The sequence below is a fragment of the Puma concolor genome, chromosome B3 (assembly GCF_028749965.1).
Source record: "Puma concolor isolate L17-30 chromosome B3, mPumCon1.1.hap2, whole genome shotgun sequence".
Taxonomy (NCBI): Eukaryota; Metazoa; Chordata; class Mammalia; order Carnivora; family Felidae; genus Puma; species Puma concolor.
This window is the reverse complement of record NC_141672.1, coordinates 74,915,518-74,935,147: the sequence shown is the minus strand read 5'-3', so window position 1 is coordinate 74,935,147 and position 19,630 is coordinate 74,915,518. Positions and strand designations below refer to the sequence as shown.

Sequence of the window (19,630 nt, the reverse complement as noted above, 5' to 3'; positions counted from 1 at the left end):
CTGTGAATTGGATTCTTCTGCTTGCTAATGCCTCCGAATTTTTATTTTACCTGGAAAGATGATGTTGCTGCTTTGACCATGCAGGTGCCTCTATGTACCCCAGCCCCACAAACTGGCCAGGGGATAGCTGCTGGTCTCTTGGAGCACAGCTCTTGCTGGGGTTCCAAGAGAATGCAAGGTGGAAGGCACATCCTGTGCAGCATTCCTGCCGCTGAGTGTGTGAGCAGGGGTTTAATTCCAGTCCTTTGCTGCACATGCCTCAAAGTCCATACAGCTATTAGAAACTGATTAAGAGAGGCACCTCAGTCAGTTAGGCATCTGACTTCAGCTCAGGTCATGATCTCACAGTTCGTGGGTTCGAGCCCTATGTTGGGCTCTGAGCAGAGCCTGCTTCGGATTCTCTATCTCCCTCTCTCTCTCTGCTCCTCCCCAACTTGCACTCTTTCTCACAAAAATAAATAAACATTTAAAAAATATATTTTTTTAAAAAAAAGAAAGAAACTGATTAAGAACACAAAGAGATACACACTTTTCGCCTTCCAGCCCTGGGGGCGGGTGGTAAGGACCTCCCTGGGTCTGATTTGGAACGGAGGAGGAGCCCAGAGAGCTGGCTGCTGTTTTCTCCCAAGGGAGCTTTTCAGGGGCAGCAGGCAACCTGACTGCCAGATCACCTCTGGACCAGAGACGAGACTAAAGACTGAGAGCTGGTCAGGCTTCTCGACCCTGAAGGGACCAAATCTGGGGGCTTAGCTTCCCCACCTGCAGCAAGGAAGGAAGGACCTTTATCAAAGGGCTTTAGATTTACTAAATCAAAACAGCCTGAACCATTCTGAGCAAGAAGAGGGGGAGGAAGCAAGATGGTGAAGTAGGTGGTTTGTTTGGAGTGGGGAAGAGCCAGTGAAGGGTCCTTTGGGAGCTGGAGAGAGGGGCGGGCCAGGAGGTGCAGTGGAGGAGTAGGGGGTGGGGCAGGCAGATTGGAGGGTCAGCTGTGGAGTGAATAGGCCAAGAATGCAGAAAGAGTGGCAGAGAGAGTGGCAGAGCAGTGTGGCTGTGTGTCTGTGTGTTGTGGGGGGAGATGACCTTGCCCCAAGGGCAGAGTCTCATGGCTCTGAGAAGCCAGGGCAGGGGGCACAGGCTCCAGCCTGGCTTCCCCGTGCCTGGGCCCCCTGTCTCTGAGATTACAGCTTGGCTGCCAAGAGCAGTTCCATGGGGGTGGTGTGAAACAAAGCAAAAGGCCTTTTTCTGGTACTGGGTTCCTAAAAATAGCTGTGGCTGGCCTCAAGGAGGTGTCTCCTGTGGCCTGCATGTCCCAGGTCTTGTTCTCAGAGGTGTCCCAATGCCTGGTGTCTGGTGGGGAATGGAGGCTATCAGTCTACTTCAATCTCTGTTACCTATACTTGTCCAGCTCAGCTTTGAGGGAGGGCAGAGCAAGGGGACAGGGGCAGGAGAGGGAGAAACTGGCTCAAATGTGCTGGGAAAGGGGAGACAAAGGCCACCAGCTTGGAAAGCAAGTCTGGTGCCTGAAGCTGAAGACAGTGGGGAACCTGGGAGGAGGAGAGGGGGTGCGGCGGTGGGGGCCAAGAAGGAGACAGAAGTGGGCAGGAAGGCTCTGTAGGAAGGACTTTGTGGGAAGCAGTGGAAGGAAGCAGATCAAGGGAGAGAAGTCAGGAAAATCAGTGCAGGAGACAGAAAAGGGGTGAGGAATGAGGACGGGCTGGAGAGGCCCTGCGGCTGGGCAGACAGGGTAGGGAGAGATCGGTTGGGGGTTAACAGAGAAGAGCAGATGGAAAGAGGGGAGAAAGAAGTGGTGAAAGGCGGTGAGCACTCCTTCAGAGACACAGGGCAGAGGAGGGGGTGGTGCCGCTCTTGGAAGAGCTTGGAAAAAGGCTCTCAAAGGCCATTCCTGTGAGATAACAATGCAGTTCAAATCCCTCCCTAATCTCCCCTCCTATTATTAGCCCTGTGTCCTCTCAAAGAAGAGGCCACAGGTCCCTGGGCTCTGTCCTTTCCCCCATGCCCTTGGCTAGAATTAGACAGCCGTGCCTGCATGGTCATCTGCTAACCGTGGTCCCTCTGGCTTCTGGCAGTGTCACTGGAGAAGAGCATGGAGAGGTGGTGGGAAGGGGACAGGAAGGTCACTGCATACTCTTTGTGGACCAGGCAGCACCTAGACACTGAAAGGGGTCAAGAGACAGGTCAGAGGCCTCCTTGTCCTCAAAGAATTTTCAGATCGATGAACACATGGCCAACATGATCACAGGTCCAGAGTGACAACAGTTGACAAATGCAAAATAACTGAAAAATTGAGGACATAACTACAGGAATGAAGGAGTGCCATCATTGAGGGCAGAGCAGCAGGGCAAAGGGCAATTAAGGGAGGCTTCCGTGGAAGGTGAGCTCGAGACGGATCCTGAACAGAGTTGTGTCTTAAGCAACCACATCCGCAGCCACTGGCCCACGCTGTGGGCATTCTGGAGGAAAAAGGGAGACAAGGGCTTCTAGGTTTACCTTTCTGGCCCAACCTTTAGGGAATCAGATATCACAGCTTAAGCAAGGAGTAGTGGCCTCCTGGGGTTTTTAAGCAGACTGGTATGTGTTGCTATTTATTCCAACCTGTTGTTTCTTTCTTGCTCTGTATGTTCCTTTTATGTTTTCCCCTTCTCCCATCTCTTTACCTGTAGTCTCCCTAAATGTAGTTCATTGTTTCAATATTTATTTTTATTTACCTATTGTATTTATTTATTTTAATTTTTTATTTTAATTTTTATTTATCTATATTTATGTATTTACTTACTCCTTCTTACTTATTTTTAAAGGCCTTGTTTTTTAAAGTAATTTCTACACCCATTGTAGAAATGTAGGCTCCAACCTACAACCCCAAGATCAAGAGTTGCATACTCTACCCTACCAACTGAATAAGCCAGGCGCCCCCCATTTTGATATTTTAAATGACCAAAAGTTATTATGTATATTTTTATCTTGAGCTCTTTCAACTCTGACAAATTGAAATCAAATAAATACATGATGAATAATGTACCAAAGAAGGTGGACAGCTGCTGTTCTCTGTTCCTATGAGGGCTCCAATTGCTCCTGGAGGATGAGGGACATAGATGAGATTCCCTGGATCTTATTCAGGGAGAGGGTGGAGGGAGCTCCTCTTCCTTCCTTCTCTCTCTCTCTCTTTCTTTCTTTCTTTCTTTCTTTCTTTCTTTCTTTCTTTCTTTCTTTCCTTCTTTCTCTCTTTCTCTGTCTCCCCTTCTTTGTATTTTTGCCTTTCTGTATTTTCTTCTCTCTTCCAAATTTCTGTCTCCTTCTTTCCTCCCTCCTTTCCCCTTCTTCCTTCTCTCCTTTGTCCCCAGTTGTAAAAGTAATGCTCATGACTTTGAACATTCAAACAATGAATCTTCTATAACACAAAAGAAGTGAAGCCCCTTCCACTATTCATGGTCCCATTCCACAAAGATAACCATGGTTAGTAGAGGGTATCCATTCAGACCCTTTTGTGTATATGTATAAAATATACATTGAGATTTTTTTTTTTAAACTGGGACACTTAAATTTAAATGTTGGTAGTTTTTGGAGGCTTATCAAGCCATGAATGATTCTAGGGGGTCTCTCTTCAAGTAACTTGCATTTGAATGATTAACAGAGTCTCCAGGGGCTAACCGATAATCAGCTCTCAAAAATGAACCAAAATGAAATTTAAAATAACTCAAGGAAAAGAATGAAATATGCTTTTTGTAGCAATATGTATGGAACTGGAGAGTGTTATGCCTAATGAAATAAGTCATACAGAGAAAGGCAGATACCGTATGTTTTCACTCTTATGTGGATCCTGAGAAACTTAACAGAAGACCATGGGGGAGGGGAAGGAAAAAAAAAGTTAGAGAGGGAGGGAACCAAACCATAAGAGGCTCTTAAAAACTGAGGATAAACTGAGGGAAAGTGGGTGATGGGCATTGAGGAGGGCACCTGTTGGGATGAGCACTGGGTGTTGTATGAAAACCAATTTGACAATAAATTTCATAATTAATTAATTAATTAATTAATAACTCAAGGAGGCCAAAAAAGGATATCTAAGAGGAGAGGGGACTGGCTGGCTCAGTTGGTGGAGCATGTGACTCTTGATCTCGGGGTTGTAAGTTTGAGCCCCATGTTGGGTGTAGAGATTACTTAAAAATAAAATGTTTTAAAAAAAGTATATCTAAGAGGATGCTGACAAACAGTGTCTTTCTGCCTTGGCTCTTCTTTGCCCCTTGGACATCATCCTCTTGGGAGAAGGGGTCACTTGGACAGAGAGACCCTGCTTGTGGGCAGAAGTGACAGTAAGCACATGGTGGGTTCTCAGGTCATGGGAAATTATCCTAGTATAGCAGAGGCTATAATATCTGTATCTGCATAAAAGACTTTTTCCACAACGCTGATATTGACATGATAGTGTCTGAGCATTTCTTTAGCAAAGCCAAATGTCCTTGGCTGAAATGTCTCATTTTTCATGCTCAAAAATTTATCTGGTCATTTTTTTCTGTTTGGGGCTTTGTAACTAATCCTTTAGGTCACATTTGTACCTGTCCTTTGTTGTGGAAGTTCTGAAGTGGCCTTTAGCCAAAAGTCAATCAAAAGTTCTGTCCAAGATCCTAATATAGCTGATGACTCTGATGCAGTTCTTGAGCTGACAGCTGGTGCAGCGTGGATGGCTGCTTTCCTGACACAAAAGCATAAGCCCAGAGGCATCTAAAATACTCCACTCTATTCTCACCCTTCTCTGTGCTGCTCCCATGGGTCCCCCATGCCCCACTGCAGACCCCAAACTGAGTCAATACTAGTGTCTCTGTTGTCTGCCACTTCCCAAACACCCACCCTATGCCCTGGCCAATCAAAGGGAGCATGTCAGGATGGAAAAAAAAAGGAAAGAAAAAGCAAAGGCAGTTATTATGGGTCCTGACAGAACAAGGTCAATAAGATAAGGGCCTGAAACATAGAACCATCCTGTCATACAAACAGGGAGTGTGCACATGGAGGACTGTGGTGGGAGGAAGGCTTGGAATCAAGAGAATGGAAGGTGAGCAAGGAGAGTGCAGGGAATGGATTCTATAGCTCCCAAGAATATGGGTGAGCCCTAGGAAGGCCTAGCCTCTCTGGGGGGGTGCCAAGGATCCTGGGGAGCAAGGTATGAAGGATAGCCTGGCTCCCAACCCTCTGTCCATTTTCTCCTCTGCTATGCCTTGTTGCACGTGCAGGGGCAGTCCTATCCCTGATTAGGTCCCATGCAAGAGGGATAGAACAAGCTCTGGCCTAACTTGGAGTCTCAGCATCCAGTTATCCTTGCCCCCATGCAATAGTTCCAGAAACTTAGCTTCTGTCTTGTTCCTAAGACTTGGGCCCCACCCTGTGCCCCAGTGTGGTAACTGACCCTGGTCATGTTACCTCTGTCAGAAGCCCTGTTTTGATAACTCTTTTAGTTTTTCTGGCTCCCATCTACTCAGAGATTAGATGTTTCCCTCAAGCCCCAGACTGGAAGCTGGTGGCCCTGTCTCCTGATAATAAGAGGAGATAACACATCTTAATATCTAAGAGCATAGGTTTTGTAGTCAAATAGACCTGTATTCAAAAACTCTGGCTCTGCTAAGGACCAGCTGCATGACTTGGGTGATTTACTTCACCTCTCTGAGAAAAAAAGTATCATTCAAAGTCTTGTGACTCGGTGTCATCCATGGACTGATGCATTTGTATCCATGGGAGGTTGTTGGAACTGCAGAATCTCAGGCCCCAACCTAAGCCTATTGAAACATAATCTGCATTTTAACAAGACCGTCTCAGGTGATTTAATGCACATAAAAGTTTGACAAGAACTATTCTCAAGAGCACAGGCTTTGGAACCAGGAAGATTTGGCTTTGAACCCCAGCATTAAACCTCAGCTTTATCTGTAAAATGTGGATGGTAGGGGTGCCTGGGTGGCTCAGTTGGTTGAGTGTCCCACTCTTGATTTTGGCTCAGGTCATGATCTCCCATTTTGTGAGTTTGAGCCCTGCGTTGGCCTCTGTGCTGACAGCAGAGAGTTGGCTTGGGATTCTCTCGCTCCCTCTCTCTCTCTGTTCCTCCCCCTGCTCACTCGTGCATTCTCTTTCTGTCTTAAACAAATAAACAAATATTTTTAAAACTTATCTCTCTCTCCCTCTGCCCCTCTCTCCCACTCATGCTCTCTCTAAAATAAATAAATAAATAAATAAATAAATAAATAAATAAATGAAATTATTTACAAAATGTGTATGGTAATATCTAGCCCATTTGCTTGGCTTAAGGATTATGTATATGGAGTTATTTTAAAAAATTGGTTACAGCCATTATGGAAAATAGTATGGAGGCTCCTCAAAAAGTTAAAAATAGAACTATCACATGACCCAGTGTTCCCACTTTTGAGTATATATCGAAAGGGAATGAAATCACCATCTCAAAGAGATATCTGCACCCCCATGCTCATTGTAGCATTATTTATGATAGTCAATCCATGGAAAAAACCTAAGTGTCAGTCAAAGGATGAATGGATAAAGAAAATCTAAAAAAAAAAAAAAAGAAGAAGAAAAGAAAAAAGAAAATCTGATTCCACACACAAGGAATATTACTCAGTCTTTAAAAAGAAGGAAACCTTGTTATTGTGATGACATGGATGAAACTGGAGGACATTGTGATAAGTGCAGTAAGTCACAAAAAGACAAATACTATATGATTTCACTTGTGTGTGGAAAATAAAAGGCCAAACTCTGAGAAACAGGGAGTAGAATGGTGGGTACCAACAGCTAAAGGGTAGGGGAAATGTTCAGAGGACAAAATTCCAGGTATGAAAGATGAATGGGTTCTGTTGATCTGATGTACATCAGAGTGTCTATAGTTAACCATACTGTATTGTGTACTGGAAATTCGCTAAGAGTAGATCTTAATTGTTCTCATCACTAGACCCACCCCCCCCAAAAAAGAAAGAAAAAAAAAAAGGTAACTATATGAGGTAATAGATTGGTTAATTAGCTTGATTGTGGTAATCATTTCACAATGTAATCATATATTTACGCATCACATAGTACATCTTAAATACATACGATTTTTATTTGTCAACTATACCAGAAGAAAGCTAGGGGAAAAAAAAGAAGTTACAAGCATAGCTCCCAACAAACAGTGAGTGCTCAGTGAGTGGTATTTATTGTTACCACTAGCCTGCTAGGCTTTCCAAACCTGTCCTAGTGCCGTCTTGTTAGAACATCTTCCTGACTCTGACTGTTTAATGGACTAATTCCTTTTATAAGCTTCCAGGCTGGTCTGGACTTCCTTCCAGCATCTGCAATGACAATGTTCTCCAGAACTTGCCCCATCTCAGTGGGCCCCATCTAGTAATTCTCAGCTCCTTGCAGTTTACCTGTTCAGCTAGGCCCCTTTTCATACCTGGATAATTGCAACAGCACCTTGACTAGTCTTCCAGCTGCTCATTTCACCAAATGACTGGCAGACTCAATTTTCTAAAGTATCACTTCTTACATATCTTACATATCTGTCATGAATAGAAGCCTCCAGGGCCTACGTTGTATCTGAGACAAAGCCTAGGCCGCCCCTGGCTGGCATTTAAATTGGTCACAGCTTATACCATCTTATCCTTTCACAGCCTCCCACCTCCAGGTCTGACTGGTCTACCAATACTCCCCCACCCCAGGCTGGGCTTTCCCACCTTCCTGACTTGATTGGGACTCTCCCTGTCTTCCCCTAGCTAAATATGGCCGTTGAGGACTTGGAATGTATTAAGAACCACTGAGAAACTGAATTTTAATTTAATTAAAATTTAAAACTAAACTAGAGCAATTGATTTTCAACAAAAATCCCAAAGCAATTGGGTGAAAATGTCTTTTCAACAAGTGATGCTGAATATCCACATGCAGAAAGATAAATGTAGAACCTTACCTCACACCATACACAAAAATAATTTAAAATGGGCCATACACCTAATTTTAAGATCCAAAGCTATAAAACTTTTAGAATAAAACATAGGGAAAGTCTTTGGTTAGACACAAATTCTTACATATGATACTAAAAGCTCAATCCATAAAAGAAAATATTGATAAATTATACTTCATAAAAATTAAAAACTTTTGTACCTAAAAGATACTATTAAGAAAATTAAAATTAAAGTTTAAGCCTCAGACTTGGAGAAAATATTTGGAAGTCATATTTCTGATAAAGGACTTCTGCTAAGAGTATACAGAGAACCTTTACAACTCAAGAAGACAGTTGAGTTTTAAAATGGTCAAAATATTGCAGCACCTTGGTGGCTCAGTTGGTTAAGTATCTGACTTTTTTTTAATGTTTATTTTTGAGAGGCAAGAACGTGAGTAGGGAAGGGGCAGAGAGAGGGAGACACAGAACCTGAAGCAGGCTCCAGGCTCTGAGCTGTCAGCACAGAGCCCGACATGGGGCTTGAACTCATGAGCTGTGAGATCATGACCTGAGCTTGAAGTTAGATGCTCAACTGCCTGAGCCACCCAGGCTCCCCAGCATCTGATTCTCGATTTCCACTCAGGTCCATGATCTCACACTCAAAAACTCAGAATCATTATGCTTAGTGAATATAGACAGATGAAAAAGACTACATACTATATGATTCCATTTACGTGCAATGTATAGTAAAGGAATACCTATAAAGACAGAAAGTAGTGATTGCCTAAGGCTAGATAGAAATGAGAATGATGATAAACTGCAAATGGGCATGAGGGATGGTGGTAATGTTCTAAATTGTTTTCTGGTGATGGTTGTATAACTGTAAATTTTCTTTAAACATTATTGAATTATACATTTAAAACAGGTGAATTTTATGGTATATAAATTATACCTCAATAAAACTCTTTTTTAAAAAACTAAGTCAGTGTAGATAACTTTTCTGTAAAATACAACTTTATTCTTTTTTTTAAATTAGTTTATTTTGGGGGGGGGCAGAGAGAGAGGGAGAGAGAGAGTCCTAAGCAGGCCCCAAGCCTAGCACAAGCCTAAAGTGGGGCTGAATATCACAACCATGAGATCATGATCTGACTCAAAATCAAGAGTCAGACACGTAACCGACTGAGCCACCCAGATGCCCCTAGCTTTATTATTTTTTTCATTGTTTTTATTGAAATTCCAGTTAGTTAACCTACAATGTAATATTAGTTTCAGGTGTACAATACAGTGATTCAGCACTTCCATAAAACACCTGGTGCTCATCACAAGAAGTTCACTCCTTAATCCCCATCACCTATTTAATCCATCTCCCACCCACGTCCCCCCTGCTAACAGTCAGCTTGTTCTCTATAGTTAAGAGTCTATTTCTTGGTCTGCCTCTCTCTTTTTCCCTTTTAATTGTTTCTGTTATGTCTTAAATTCTACATATGAGTGAAATCATATGGTATTGTCTTTCTCTGACTGACTTATTTTGTTTAGAATAATACTTTTTAGATCCGTCCACGTCCTTGTAAATGGAAAGATTTCATTCTTTTTTATGGCTGAGTAATATTCCAGTGTGTGTGTGTGTGTGTGTGTGTGTGTGTGTGTGTGTACCACATATACACATATGTATGTATACCACATCTTCTTTATCCGCTCATCAGTTGATGGACACTTGGGCTATTTCCATAATTTGGAACTAATCTTTAGGGCACCTGGGTGGCTTAGTCAGTTGAGCATCTCTTGATTTCGGCTCAGGTCAAGATCTCACTGTGCGATCAAGCGCCATGTTGGGCTCCGTGCTGACAGTAGGGAGCTTGCTTGGGATTCTCTCTTTCCCTCTATCTGCCCCTTCCCCATTTGCATTCTCTCTCTCTCTCTCTTAAAATAAATAAATAAACTTAAAAAAATTAAAAAAGAAAACGCTGAGCAGGATGGATACCAAAAAAACAAAAACCTAAAACCAAAAAAACCCCATACATAGGCATACCATGTTGAAACTGCAAAAGCCAAAGACAGAAAAATCCTGAAAGAAATCAGAGAGAAAAAAAAATCTTATATCTAGAGGAATGGACAGGAAGTACAGTACATGCAAATGTTATTAATGACTAACAGTTTATGGAATTGTTGGAATAGAAAACAATAAATTTAATAATCTTGTGTTCTCTGCCAATACTTGTTGGTTGAATCCTGGAAGAATTTTACAAAGACTTAGTGTACTGTTAACTCCAAGATTTTCTTGTAATGAAAAGAATGATTAGTAAGTATTTAATAATCAAAACCAAAACAAAGTAGTGTAATTTGTTCTTTGCTGACATCATAATGCATGGGAACAGATTAATTTCAAGTCCCAAGGAAAAGAAAAGCTTCCTTGTAACCTAACAAGACAAGTACGAGAATTTATGTTGAGATGGAAATTTTTCATAATACAGATCCTGACAAACAGTACAAAAATTATTGGTTAGGGGAGCCTGGGTGGCTCAGTCAGTTAAGCCACCAACTTCATTGCTTGTCAGGATCTCACGAGTTCCAGACCCACTTGAGGCTCTGGGCTGACAGCTCAGAGCTTGGAGCCTGCTTCGGATTCTGTGTCTCCCTCTCTCTCTGTCTCTGCCCTTCCCCACTTGTGCTCTCTCTCTCTCTCAAAAATAAATAAACATTAAAAACTTTTTTTTAAATTATTGGTTAATTGAATGAATAGGCTGTCAAGGCACCCTGAGCTTCCATGGTGGGCCTGAAGCAGCAAAACAATGTTAAGAGATATGGTGATTGGATACAACCCCTACCTATTCTTCCTGGGTCCAACAAAAGATTTAGAAACCAGGATTTTCCCACCCTGGGTGCAGAGATACAGGGATTATTCCTTCCTTAGTTCCAGAAGACAGTTCCAAGTCAGGAGATCTGATTTCTAGTCCTAGGTCAGCTTGGACAAATTCAAGACCATTATTAACCTTTTGCAGTGCTTATTTCTTAAGGCAGGTGATGGAAGCAAGTAATACCCACCCAAATTACTTTATCAGCTTGTGAGAAGCAGGAGTTGACATATTTTAAAGTATTGAGAAAAGATGAGGCAGGGCATAATGAAATACGGGGTGGGTTTGGGCCAAATTCGGCTGCGAAATTGTGTGACAGGGGGCAAGTCACATAAATCTCAACTGGCTTCCTCATGTGTAAAACGTGCTCCCTTTTAAGTCCCCAAATAGATAGGGATGAGGAGTGTTGGGGCTGCATCTGGGGAGGGGGGGGTTCTTTCCGCAGTGTCCCCAGTAAACACGATGAGGGACATGAGCGCCAAGTGTCGGTGTGTCCGTTTCTAAACGCTGGCTCTGGGCTTCTCTGGCTCAACTGTCTTATTTACAGATGAAAAAAATGTCAGAGACCGAGTGACTTCTCCAGGGTCACACAAGAGTGTATCACAAAGTCTATGCAAGGGCCTTGAAGCCGGTGGGGAACCTCCCGTGGTTCGCGTTGGAACAGCAGGCAGCTTTGGCGGATTCGCAACACTGCCGTCTCACAGCAAAGCCAAGGACTGCCACCTAGCGGTAGATTGTGGCCACGCAAGGGCAGCGTAGTGAAGAAGACTGGGTACTGCGGCATCCGGGGAGCCAATACGCTATCAGTTTGCTCAGCAAACTCCTTTTTTCCATAGGGTCTTTCTAACTGTCGATCAATCGCTTGCCCCGTTTTTATTGGTTTAGCTTCCATCATTCTCCTCAATATACTAATCACGCGCCCCTTTCCACGAGTAATTTTACGTCATTGGATCTTCCCCTAAGTCTGACGAATTTAGTCAGTTCTTCCATTCTATTGGCTGGGCGTGGCTTCTCCTCCCCACATCCTGTTCGGGGCGGAAGTGAGAGGCCCTTATTTCTATTGGCTTAGATTTGCAAGCGGGCGTTGTCTATCAAGTCTATCAGATAAGGTTGGCTCTCCGAAAGTACCGCCCCGGAACAGGCGGGGCTTGTGAAGATGGCGGCGCCTGGGAATCTTGTGAGTTTGCTTCGTTGTGTAGGCATTTCCTTACTTCAGCGGCTCTGGGCAAATAATTGGCGCGAGGGAAAGGAGGTGACGAAAGTAGCTTCAGAGAAGCAACTTCCCTGATACAGCAGGATAAAAGCAGCAGTAGGGTGAGGGGGCTGAAGTTACCGCTTCTCCTAGAAACCTGGAGGGCTGGCCGACTGTGAAACGAGTCTGCGAAAAGTCGGGAATGTGGGGTGTCTGAAGGAGAAGAGGGTTTTCCTCCCCATACGTCCAGTCTTCTAATAATCCTGAGGAAATAAGTGCTTTTCTTTAATTCTCTCTCCCTCTCATAGGCGGTGCTGGAGTCAGACCTGCAAAGTGCCGTGACACTTTTGAAAAACCTTCAGGATCAGGTGAGTCATGTCACCCCCTTGGGGATGGGTCACTGACGGATTGGCTTTCGTTTTGTGTGCTTCACCTCCAAACTTTGGTCGTTTGAGGGACATATATTTGAATGATACCAAATTCCTTAAGAGCCAAGTGACTTAATGAAAAAACCTTTTCGGGCTAGAATTCAAAGTAATTTATTTCTGCATCTAAAGCAATACAGAAAACTCCAAAAAGAAGTTATCTGAATGTATTTCCTTTATTCTCATAGTTAAAGAAACCAATGCTGGGAAAGGTGATAGGATTTGCCCTTTGGGTAGCCAGCTGTATTGGTTGATTCAGCCAGTACAGATAAGGTACAGTCTCCCCACATCACCACTGACCCAGTTCCCATCCCCTCCCCATGGTTTGATAAGATGATTTCTTTAGCTTTAAGAAGTGGAAATTTTTTTGTACTTTATGAAAAAGTATCAGAAACCATCTTTCCTATACTGTCTGAGAAGAAAGGTAGTAACAATATTTTAGGCTTTGTTTCAGGTGATTTGTTTAGTTTTTGCCCTTCCATGCTCAGAGATGACTAGGTGTATTCTCATCAGCGGTTTTATTTGGACTAATTTCAGGTGATGGCTGTAACTGCACAAGTACAAGCTCTGACAAAAAAAGTTCAAGCTAGAGCCTATCCTACAGAGAAGGTAAGACGTATTTGAAGAGTCAGCATTCCCTGACTTCTTCTCAACAGCTGTTTCATCATAAATTTATTGTGTTGTATTGGAACTTCAAAGATGAATAAGATCCAGTTTCTGTGGTGAAGTCTAGGAGAGGAGACAGATCAAAACAATAGGTATAAGCAACAGCAGAATTGCTGATGAGTCATAATGAGTACTGTGCAAGCCCAGGAGAGAGATTAAATAATTGCCAGAGGAACAGAGGAAGTCAGGGAAGGCTTCTCACAGGTGGTAACAGGATTGTGCGGAATAAATAGGACTCCAGGGAACAGAAAGAAACAGCATGTACAAAGGGACAGAGTCCTGAAAGCATGGCGATATACTGGGAAAGGAGGTCATTTAGTGTGGTTGGATGTACAGTGTGGGGGTGGAAGGTGAGGAGTAGGAAGTAAGACTAGGAAAGTAGTCACTCTGTGAAGAGCCTTGTAGGCCAACTGAGGAGTTACTATTGTATTTCATCCAATCTAATGCTGTTAATTTGGGACCTGCCACTTACTTTGTATACAAAAAAAAATTCGGCCTGTTAACATATGACATAACATTAAGGTACCATTGATTAAAAGATACATCCTGACTTTAGAGATGTGAAAATATGAAAACGATATGCATGTTAAAATTGAAATACGGTGGTTTTTAATTTAAGGTCTTGTAGAACCTTCTTAGGGATCATTGAATATGGAGCAGTATAGAAGGAGGGCTTTGGATCCTTCTTGAAGGACCCTTGAAGTGGAAAACTCTTGTTTTATATGTGGAGTTTTTGTTCTAAGATATTACTTAATATACTCCATAGGTCAACAAAAGTATGAAAATCATTGTGGTAACTTAATAAGAGTCACTGAAAGATTTTTAAATATGGGATTTACAGAAGATTTATGCTTTAGAAAGATAGCTAATAGAATTTTTTTTTTAATGGTTTTATTTTGGGAGGCACCTGGCTGGCTCCATTGGTAGAGTATGTGACTCATGATCTTAGGGTCATGAGTTCGAGCCTCACGATGGGTGTGGAGCCTACTTAAAAAAAAAAAAAAAAGATTTTATTTTTTAAGTAATCTCTACACCCAGTGTGGGGCTCAAACTTCCAACCTAGGGATCAAGAGTTACGTGCTTCACTGACTGAGCCAGCCAACGCGCCCCTAGAGCTAATAGAGTTTCTAATATGTTCTCTTTGCCTTTTCTATCTCATTATTCAGTTTTGTTCTCACTTATTTTTATTTTTATCTTTGTGTTTTCTTCTTTTTGATTTTTTTCTCATATGCTTATAACTCTATTTGAACTTGACAGAGTCCAAGCTAGTCAGGAAGAACCTACTTCTCAAATTCTTGGCTGGTTCTGGGCTGCCGGCATATATGTTAGATCACTATATATTTGTTTATTCATTGAACAGAATTTAGTAACTTATCTTTCAGGACCGAAAATTACTAAGTGCTTTACAGACTATAGAGTTCTTTCATATTATCTTTTTTAAGCTCGTAATTACTCTTTGGGGCAGAAAGGAAACATATGTTTCCTTTATATATGTTTTCCTGTATATGCTATAGATGAGGAGACTGGGGTCATGAGATTGAGTTACCCATTATTTGACTACCAAATGCCTAATTCAGAGGTTAAACTCAGTTTGTCTTTAAATTCTTTGCGCCTCCACCTGTTACCACACTAGTGCTGATCTCCAGCAGCTTCCCATGATTGTTTGAAAATACCCAGGGCTTTGGTGTTGGAGTCAGACTGAGTTTGAATCCCATACTCCTCTAATACATGTGTAATTTTAGGCAGAGTATTTAACCTGTCTGAAATAAAATAGGTCTTCCAAGGGCTGTTGACTTTTTCAGTTTCATTTTAAGTAGTCACAAAGACTTTTTTTTTTTTAATGTTTATTTATTTTTGAAAGAGAGAGAGAGCACAAGCAGGGAGGGGCAGAGAGTAAGGGAGACACAGAATCTGAAGCAGGCTGTAGGCTCCAGATACCAGCACAGAGCCCAACGTGGGGCTCAAACCCACAAACCATGAGATCATGACCTGAGTTGAAGTTGGATGCTTTACCAACTGAGCCACCCAGGCACCCCAACTTCTTTAACAACTGTAACTTAAGTGCCCTCCTGTGTTACTCATATGATATTTGCTTGATTATCTGACTGTAAATGTAATGTGATTTTAATTTTAGAAAGTTTGGAAGATGCATAGAAGCATAAAGAAGAAAATTTAAAACCAATATAATCACCATTCTGAGATAACCACTGGGGTATATTTTTGGGAAATTTATTTTATTGTAAAAGTAATGTATGCCTGATGAAAAATACTTTCACAATACAAATGCTCCATTTCTTCCTTTTCCTCATTTTGATCCCCATGGAGAGCAGTTGTTACTAGTGTGTTATCTTCCAGAGATTTTTCTCTGTGTATAAAATGTGTGCGTCAGGGGCACCTGAGTGTCTCGGTCAGTTAAGCGTCTGACTTCAGCTCAGGTCACGATCTCATGGTTTGTGAGTTCCAGCCCTGCGTCTGATTCTGTGCTGACAGCTCAGAGCCTGGAGCCTGCTTCAGATTCGGTGTCTCCCTCTCTGTTCCTCCCCTGCTCGCACTCTCTCTCTCAAAAATAAATAAAGATTAAAAAAAAATTGAAATAGGCTGATGGGGGGTGGGAGGGAGAGGAGAGTGGGTGATGGGTATTGAGGAGGGCACCTTTTGGGATGAGCACTGGGTGTTGTATGGAAACCAATTTGACAATAAATTTCATAAATAAACAGATGAGACCCCTTAAAAAAATAAAATAAATAAAAATTTAAAAAAATTGAAATAAATAAAATGTGTGCATCATACTGTCCCTGCCTTAACTGAAACCATATTGTAGTGTAGAAAGTGCTGACATAGAATTAAGTCCATGTCAGTATGTATAGATCATTGTTTTTAACTGTATCACATAATTGTATGGGGATAAAAACCAATAATTGTTTTGATTAAAGATTGAACATCATATGGTGACAAAATTTGTCAAAATTTGGAACGGCCTTAAAGGTAGAAGCCAAGGATACTGTTTTCCACACAGACTCCACAATAAAGAATTGCCCATTCCCATATGTTAATGGCCCTGAGATTGAGAAACCCTACCATAGTAGTTTTGGGGACATTTTATTGATTTTTGTGCTCTTACTGTCTTGCAGTAATTCTCAGAGCTTTGCTTCTCTCATAATTTTCTTAGTGGCCATTTTAGGTACAGTCACGTCCTTGAGACTACTCCAGATACCTTGTATAAACTGATGAGGGGAAAACTGAACTTGGAAAAAATTACCCTGTTTACCCTAGGCTCTCCTCCTGTTTCTTTGGCTAAAACTGAATTGGCATCTCTTACTCTTTTGTTCTCAGGGTCTCAGCCTCTTGGAAGTGAAGGACCAGCTACTGCTCATGTACCTTATGGATTTAACCCATCTCATCCTGGACAAAGCCTCAGGAGGGTCTCTTCAGGGACATGCTGCAGTTCTGAGACTGGTAGAGATCCGCACGGTATGAAGCATTTCGCATCTTAGCATTCTGGGTTTCCACAGCCTGAACCCTAGGACTGTCACAATAGCTCTCATTTAAGTGGGTGTTCTCATGATTAAGTGAGGAAACCAAATGAAAAAAGTATTTTTTTTTTTCACTTGCTCTACTTTGTTTATATTTTAGATGCTTTATCTGGCAAGTTAATATAGAGGCTTTGACATGTTTAATTTGGGGAAGGGAACGTAACCCTATTTAACCACATTATAGGTTTTGGAAAAGCTTCGTCCCTTGGACCAAAAACTGAAGTATCAGATTGACAAGCTAGTCAAGACTGCAGTGACAGGCAGCCTCAGTAAGTGGCAGAAGCTGTAAGATTATGTGGAGACTATCATAAATTTCCAAATCTTGTAAAATCCCTTGTTTGTGCCCCCTCCCCCCCCCCCCCCAGGTGAGAATGACCCTCTCCGTTTTAAGCCTCATCCCAGCAATATGATGAACAAGGTAAGGGATTGCATTCACCTGATTTTCCTGAGGGCTCAAAGCCTGAATGAGCCTCATGGTGATCCTGGATCTCCTGGGATTCTCTTATTACTGTTGACTCCTGTCTTGTGCCTTAGAATGTAGAGTATGAGATTTTCCTTTCTCCCTTTTGTTTATATTCCCAACTCCCCAGGGTACTCTAGCTTTGGTTTTACTTAGTGTCTAACACTTGCTGAGTTTATGGATTTTGCATTCCTTTTGTAGTTGAGCTCTGAGGACGAGGAGGAAGATGAAGCAGAAGGCCAGTCTGAAGCTTCAGGAAAGAAATCTGTAAAAGGAACAGTTAAGAAATACGTTCCACCACGCTTGGTTCCAGTACATTATGGTATGAACTGTGTCTACTGCCTCCTCAGCATAAATTGTGTCTCTTTTATCTTTTTCTCTGTTCTGGGATAACCCTCGCTGATTTTTTATCATATAGATGAAACAGAAGCTGAGAGGGAAAAGAAACGCCTAGAACGGGCCAGAAAACGGGCATTGAGCAGCTCTGTCATTCGTGAACTTAAGGAGCAGTACTCAGATGCTCCAGAGGAAATCCGTGATGCTCGGCATCCTCATGTCACCCGTCAGAGTCAGGAGGATCAACACAGGTCTGAATCCTTGCAATTGGAAATTGTTTTCTACCCCATGGAGACCTGTCCTTATGCTTTGGATGGATATGATTAAGTCTGGTACCAAGAGAATTCACATTATAGAGAAAGTAGAGTGGAAAATGGGCTGATAGTTTCTAAGAATTAGGGTTGGTAAGTACAGAATAGGAGCTCGGGAAAGAATATCTTCCCAAGTGTTTAGGCTGAGCAGATGCTATACGAAGAGGAATATGTGCAGTTCTGCCTAGTGGGACTTTAAAAATTCCGTATTTCACTGTCACAACTCTCACTTCTGTGCAGAAGCGAATAAAGTCAAGTTTTTATAGTGGCATCAAGAATGCTAGACAGGTTCAGGAAAGAAAAGCAGGAAAGTGACTGTAACGTGAATACAGACTCATCAACTTTGCCTGGGCGGCAGTCTCCACCGTTGATAGATTTGAGTGAAGGGGCTCATGTAGGAATTCTGTTCCTGAAGGTGCAAGTTTTTTGGTATAATAGTTTAAATATTCTTATGGATGGGCTATGAGTTCATCTCTAGGGAGGAGGGAATTTCTAGCATAAAGAACATTTCATTGAGGAAGCTCAATATGTGCATTGATTGTTCTTAAATATTATATTGACTTGCTGTGAAATTTCTTGAGAACTATTTCAAGAAGGGGTGAAGATTTTTAGCTGCAGCTTTCTGTGTGTAGATTGAACATGTTGTAAACTGTGTTTCTGTGGCAGGATTAACTATGAGGAGAGCATGATGGTGCGTTTAAGTGTCAGTAAGCGCGAGAAAGGACGACGAAAACGAGCAAGTGTTATGAATTCACAACTTCATTCCCTCACACACTTTAGTGACATCAGTGCTTTGACAGGAGGAACACCTCATCTTGATGAGGTAAGGCTGCGATACAGTGGTGGGAAAGCAGCCTCCTTGATTTCAGCCAGGTGCATGTGGGGCTCATTACCCTGAGGAACACGGAAAGGGGTGCTGACACCTGGAAGCACCTGCCATTCCTTCACTTTTCCATCTGTCTCCAGGACCAGAATCCTATTAAGAAGTGTAAGAAGATACCTAAGAAAAGTCGAAAGAAGAAAGGTCAGTGAATGGCTAGGACTTGGATGGTTAAGTGCAGAGTAGGGAGTACGAATTGGGATGTCAGCTGTCTGGATTTGCCATCTTAGGTCTCAGACCAACCCCTGTAGTTACCTCTTCCAGACTGAGCATTGATTTTTTAGAAGTGGGCTTTCTCTTTTTTGCCAAGCTGAAAATCAGCATCATTCACAAAAAAAAAAAAGATTTCTGGGTTCTGTTTCTAAGGTCCCACAGTTGGTGTGCAGGCTTCCTTAAGTAGGACTATGAAAATGTCACTTGAAGGAACTGTTTTCCAAGTTTAGTCTCATTCCTACTTCTAGTCCTTTGTCCTGGGAGGATGTACAGAGTACTGTCTAGGGGGACCCAACCTTCTTGAGCCCTTTTCTCTAGGTTTCTTTTTTTCTGTCCCCTCAGCTTTTCCAACTGTCCTTTGCCTTATTCTTGGTTTCCCTTCCTTTCAGGTTTTCGGAGGCGGCGGTGATGATGGGTGTACATATTTGTATATCTGTTGTTATCCAGGGATACTTCTAATTTCACTGTATGTAGGTTTTGTTTTTTTTTTTTCCCTTGAAATTCATTAATTGTTTGTTCTGGATATGTGGAAAGATCTTTATGAATAAAATTGATTTTACTTACGAAATGAATCTGCTTTTGCATATGTATTGTATGACTGGAATCACTGGGTGTGGGGTTTTTCTGGTGAGATGGTAATAAAAGGATAAAGGGAAAGATGAAATTTTGCAGGGGGAGTGAGAGAAGGTTGGCTTTATAGTTTGTTTTGATAGTTTACTTTTCTCAGAAGCTATAAATTGGTTCCTTAGCAAAAAATATTGAGAGATTAGAGTAGTGTAATCAACTCTTCTGGCCCATGTGGCCATAAGTTCGTGTATGATTTATTGTAATAGAGTGCAAGTCA

General features: G+C 42.0%; 1 protein-coding gene across 2 annotated transcripts; it reads left to right on the top strand.

The window, feature by feature from the left end:
* The first annotated feature begins 11,887 nt into the window (after positions 1–11,887).
* Positions 11,888–19,358, top strand: NGDN (neuroguidin). 2 transcript variants are annotated; one of them, XM_025919040.2, is made up of 11 exons: positions 11,888–11,947; positions 12,271–12,330; positions 12,925–12,996; positions 16,387–16,524; positions 16,771–16,855; positions 16,952–17,004; positions 17,248–17,368; positions 17,465–17,633; positions 18,360–18,516; positions 18,660–18,717; positions 19,176–19,358. In XM_025919040.2, exons 1-11 carry the CDS (start codon positions 11,927–11,929, stop codon positions 19,193–19,195), a joined length of 954 nt encoding a protein of 317 aa, XP_025774825.2. In that variant the 5' UTR covers positions 11,888–11,926; the 3' UTR covers positions 19,196–19,358. The 2 variants fall into 2 exon arrangements, with proteins under 2 accessions (XP_025774825.2, XP_086566241.1); XM_086710115.1 differs by lacking the exon at positions 12,925–12,996.
* The last annotated feature ends 272 nt before the right edge of the window (positions 19,359–19,630 follow it).

What these genes read in the sequence shown, in the direction of transcription:
- NGDN (XM_025919040.2), top strand. Translation starts at nt 11,927, where the DNA reads ATGGCGGCGCCTGGGAATCTT. An exon ending in AGTCAGGAGGATCAACACAG is followed by an intron (nt 17,634 to 18,359) that starts GTCTGAATCCTT and finishes TTTCTGTGGCAG; the next exon opens with GATTAACTATGAGGAGAGCA. An exon ending in GAAAAGTCGAAAGAAGAAAG is followed by an intron (nt 18,718 to 19,175) that starts GTCAGTGAATGG and finishes CCTTCCTTTCAG; the next exon opens with GTTTTCGGAGGCGGCGGTGA.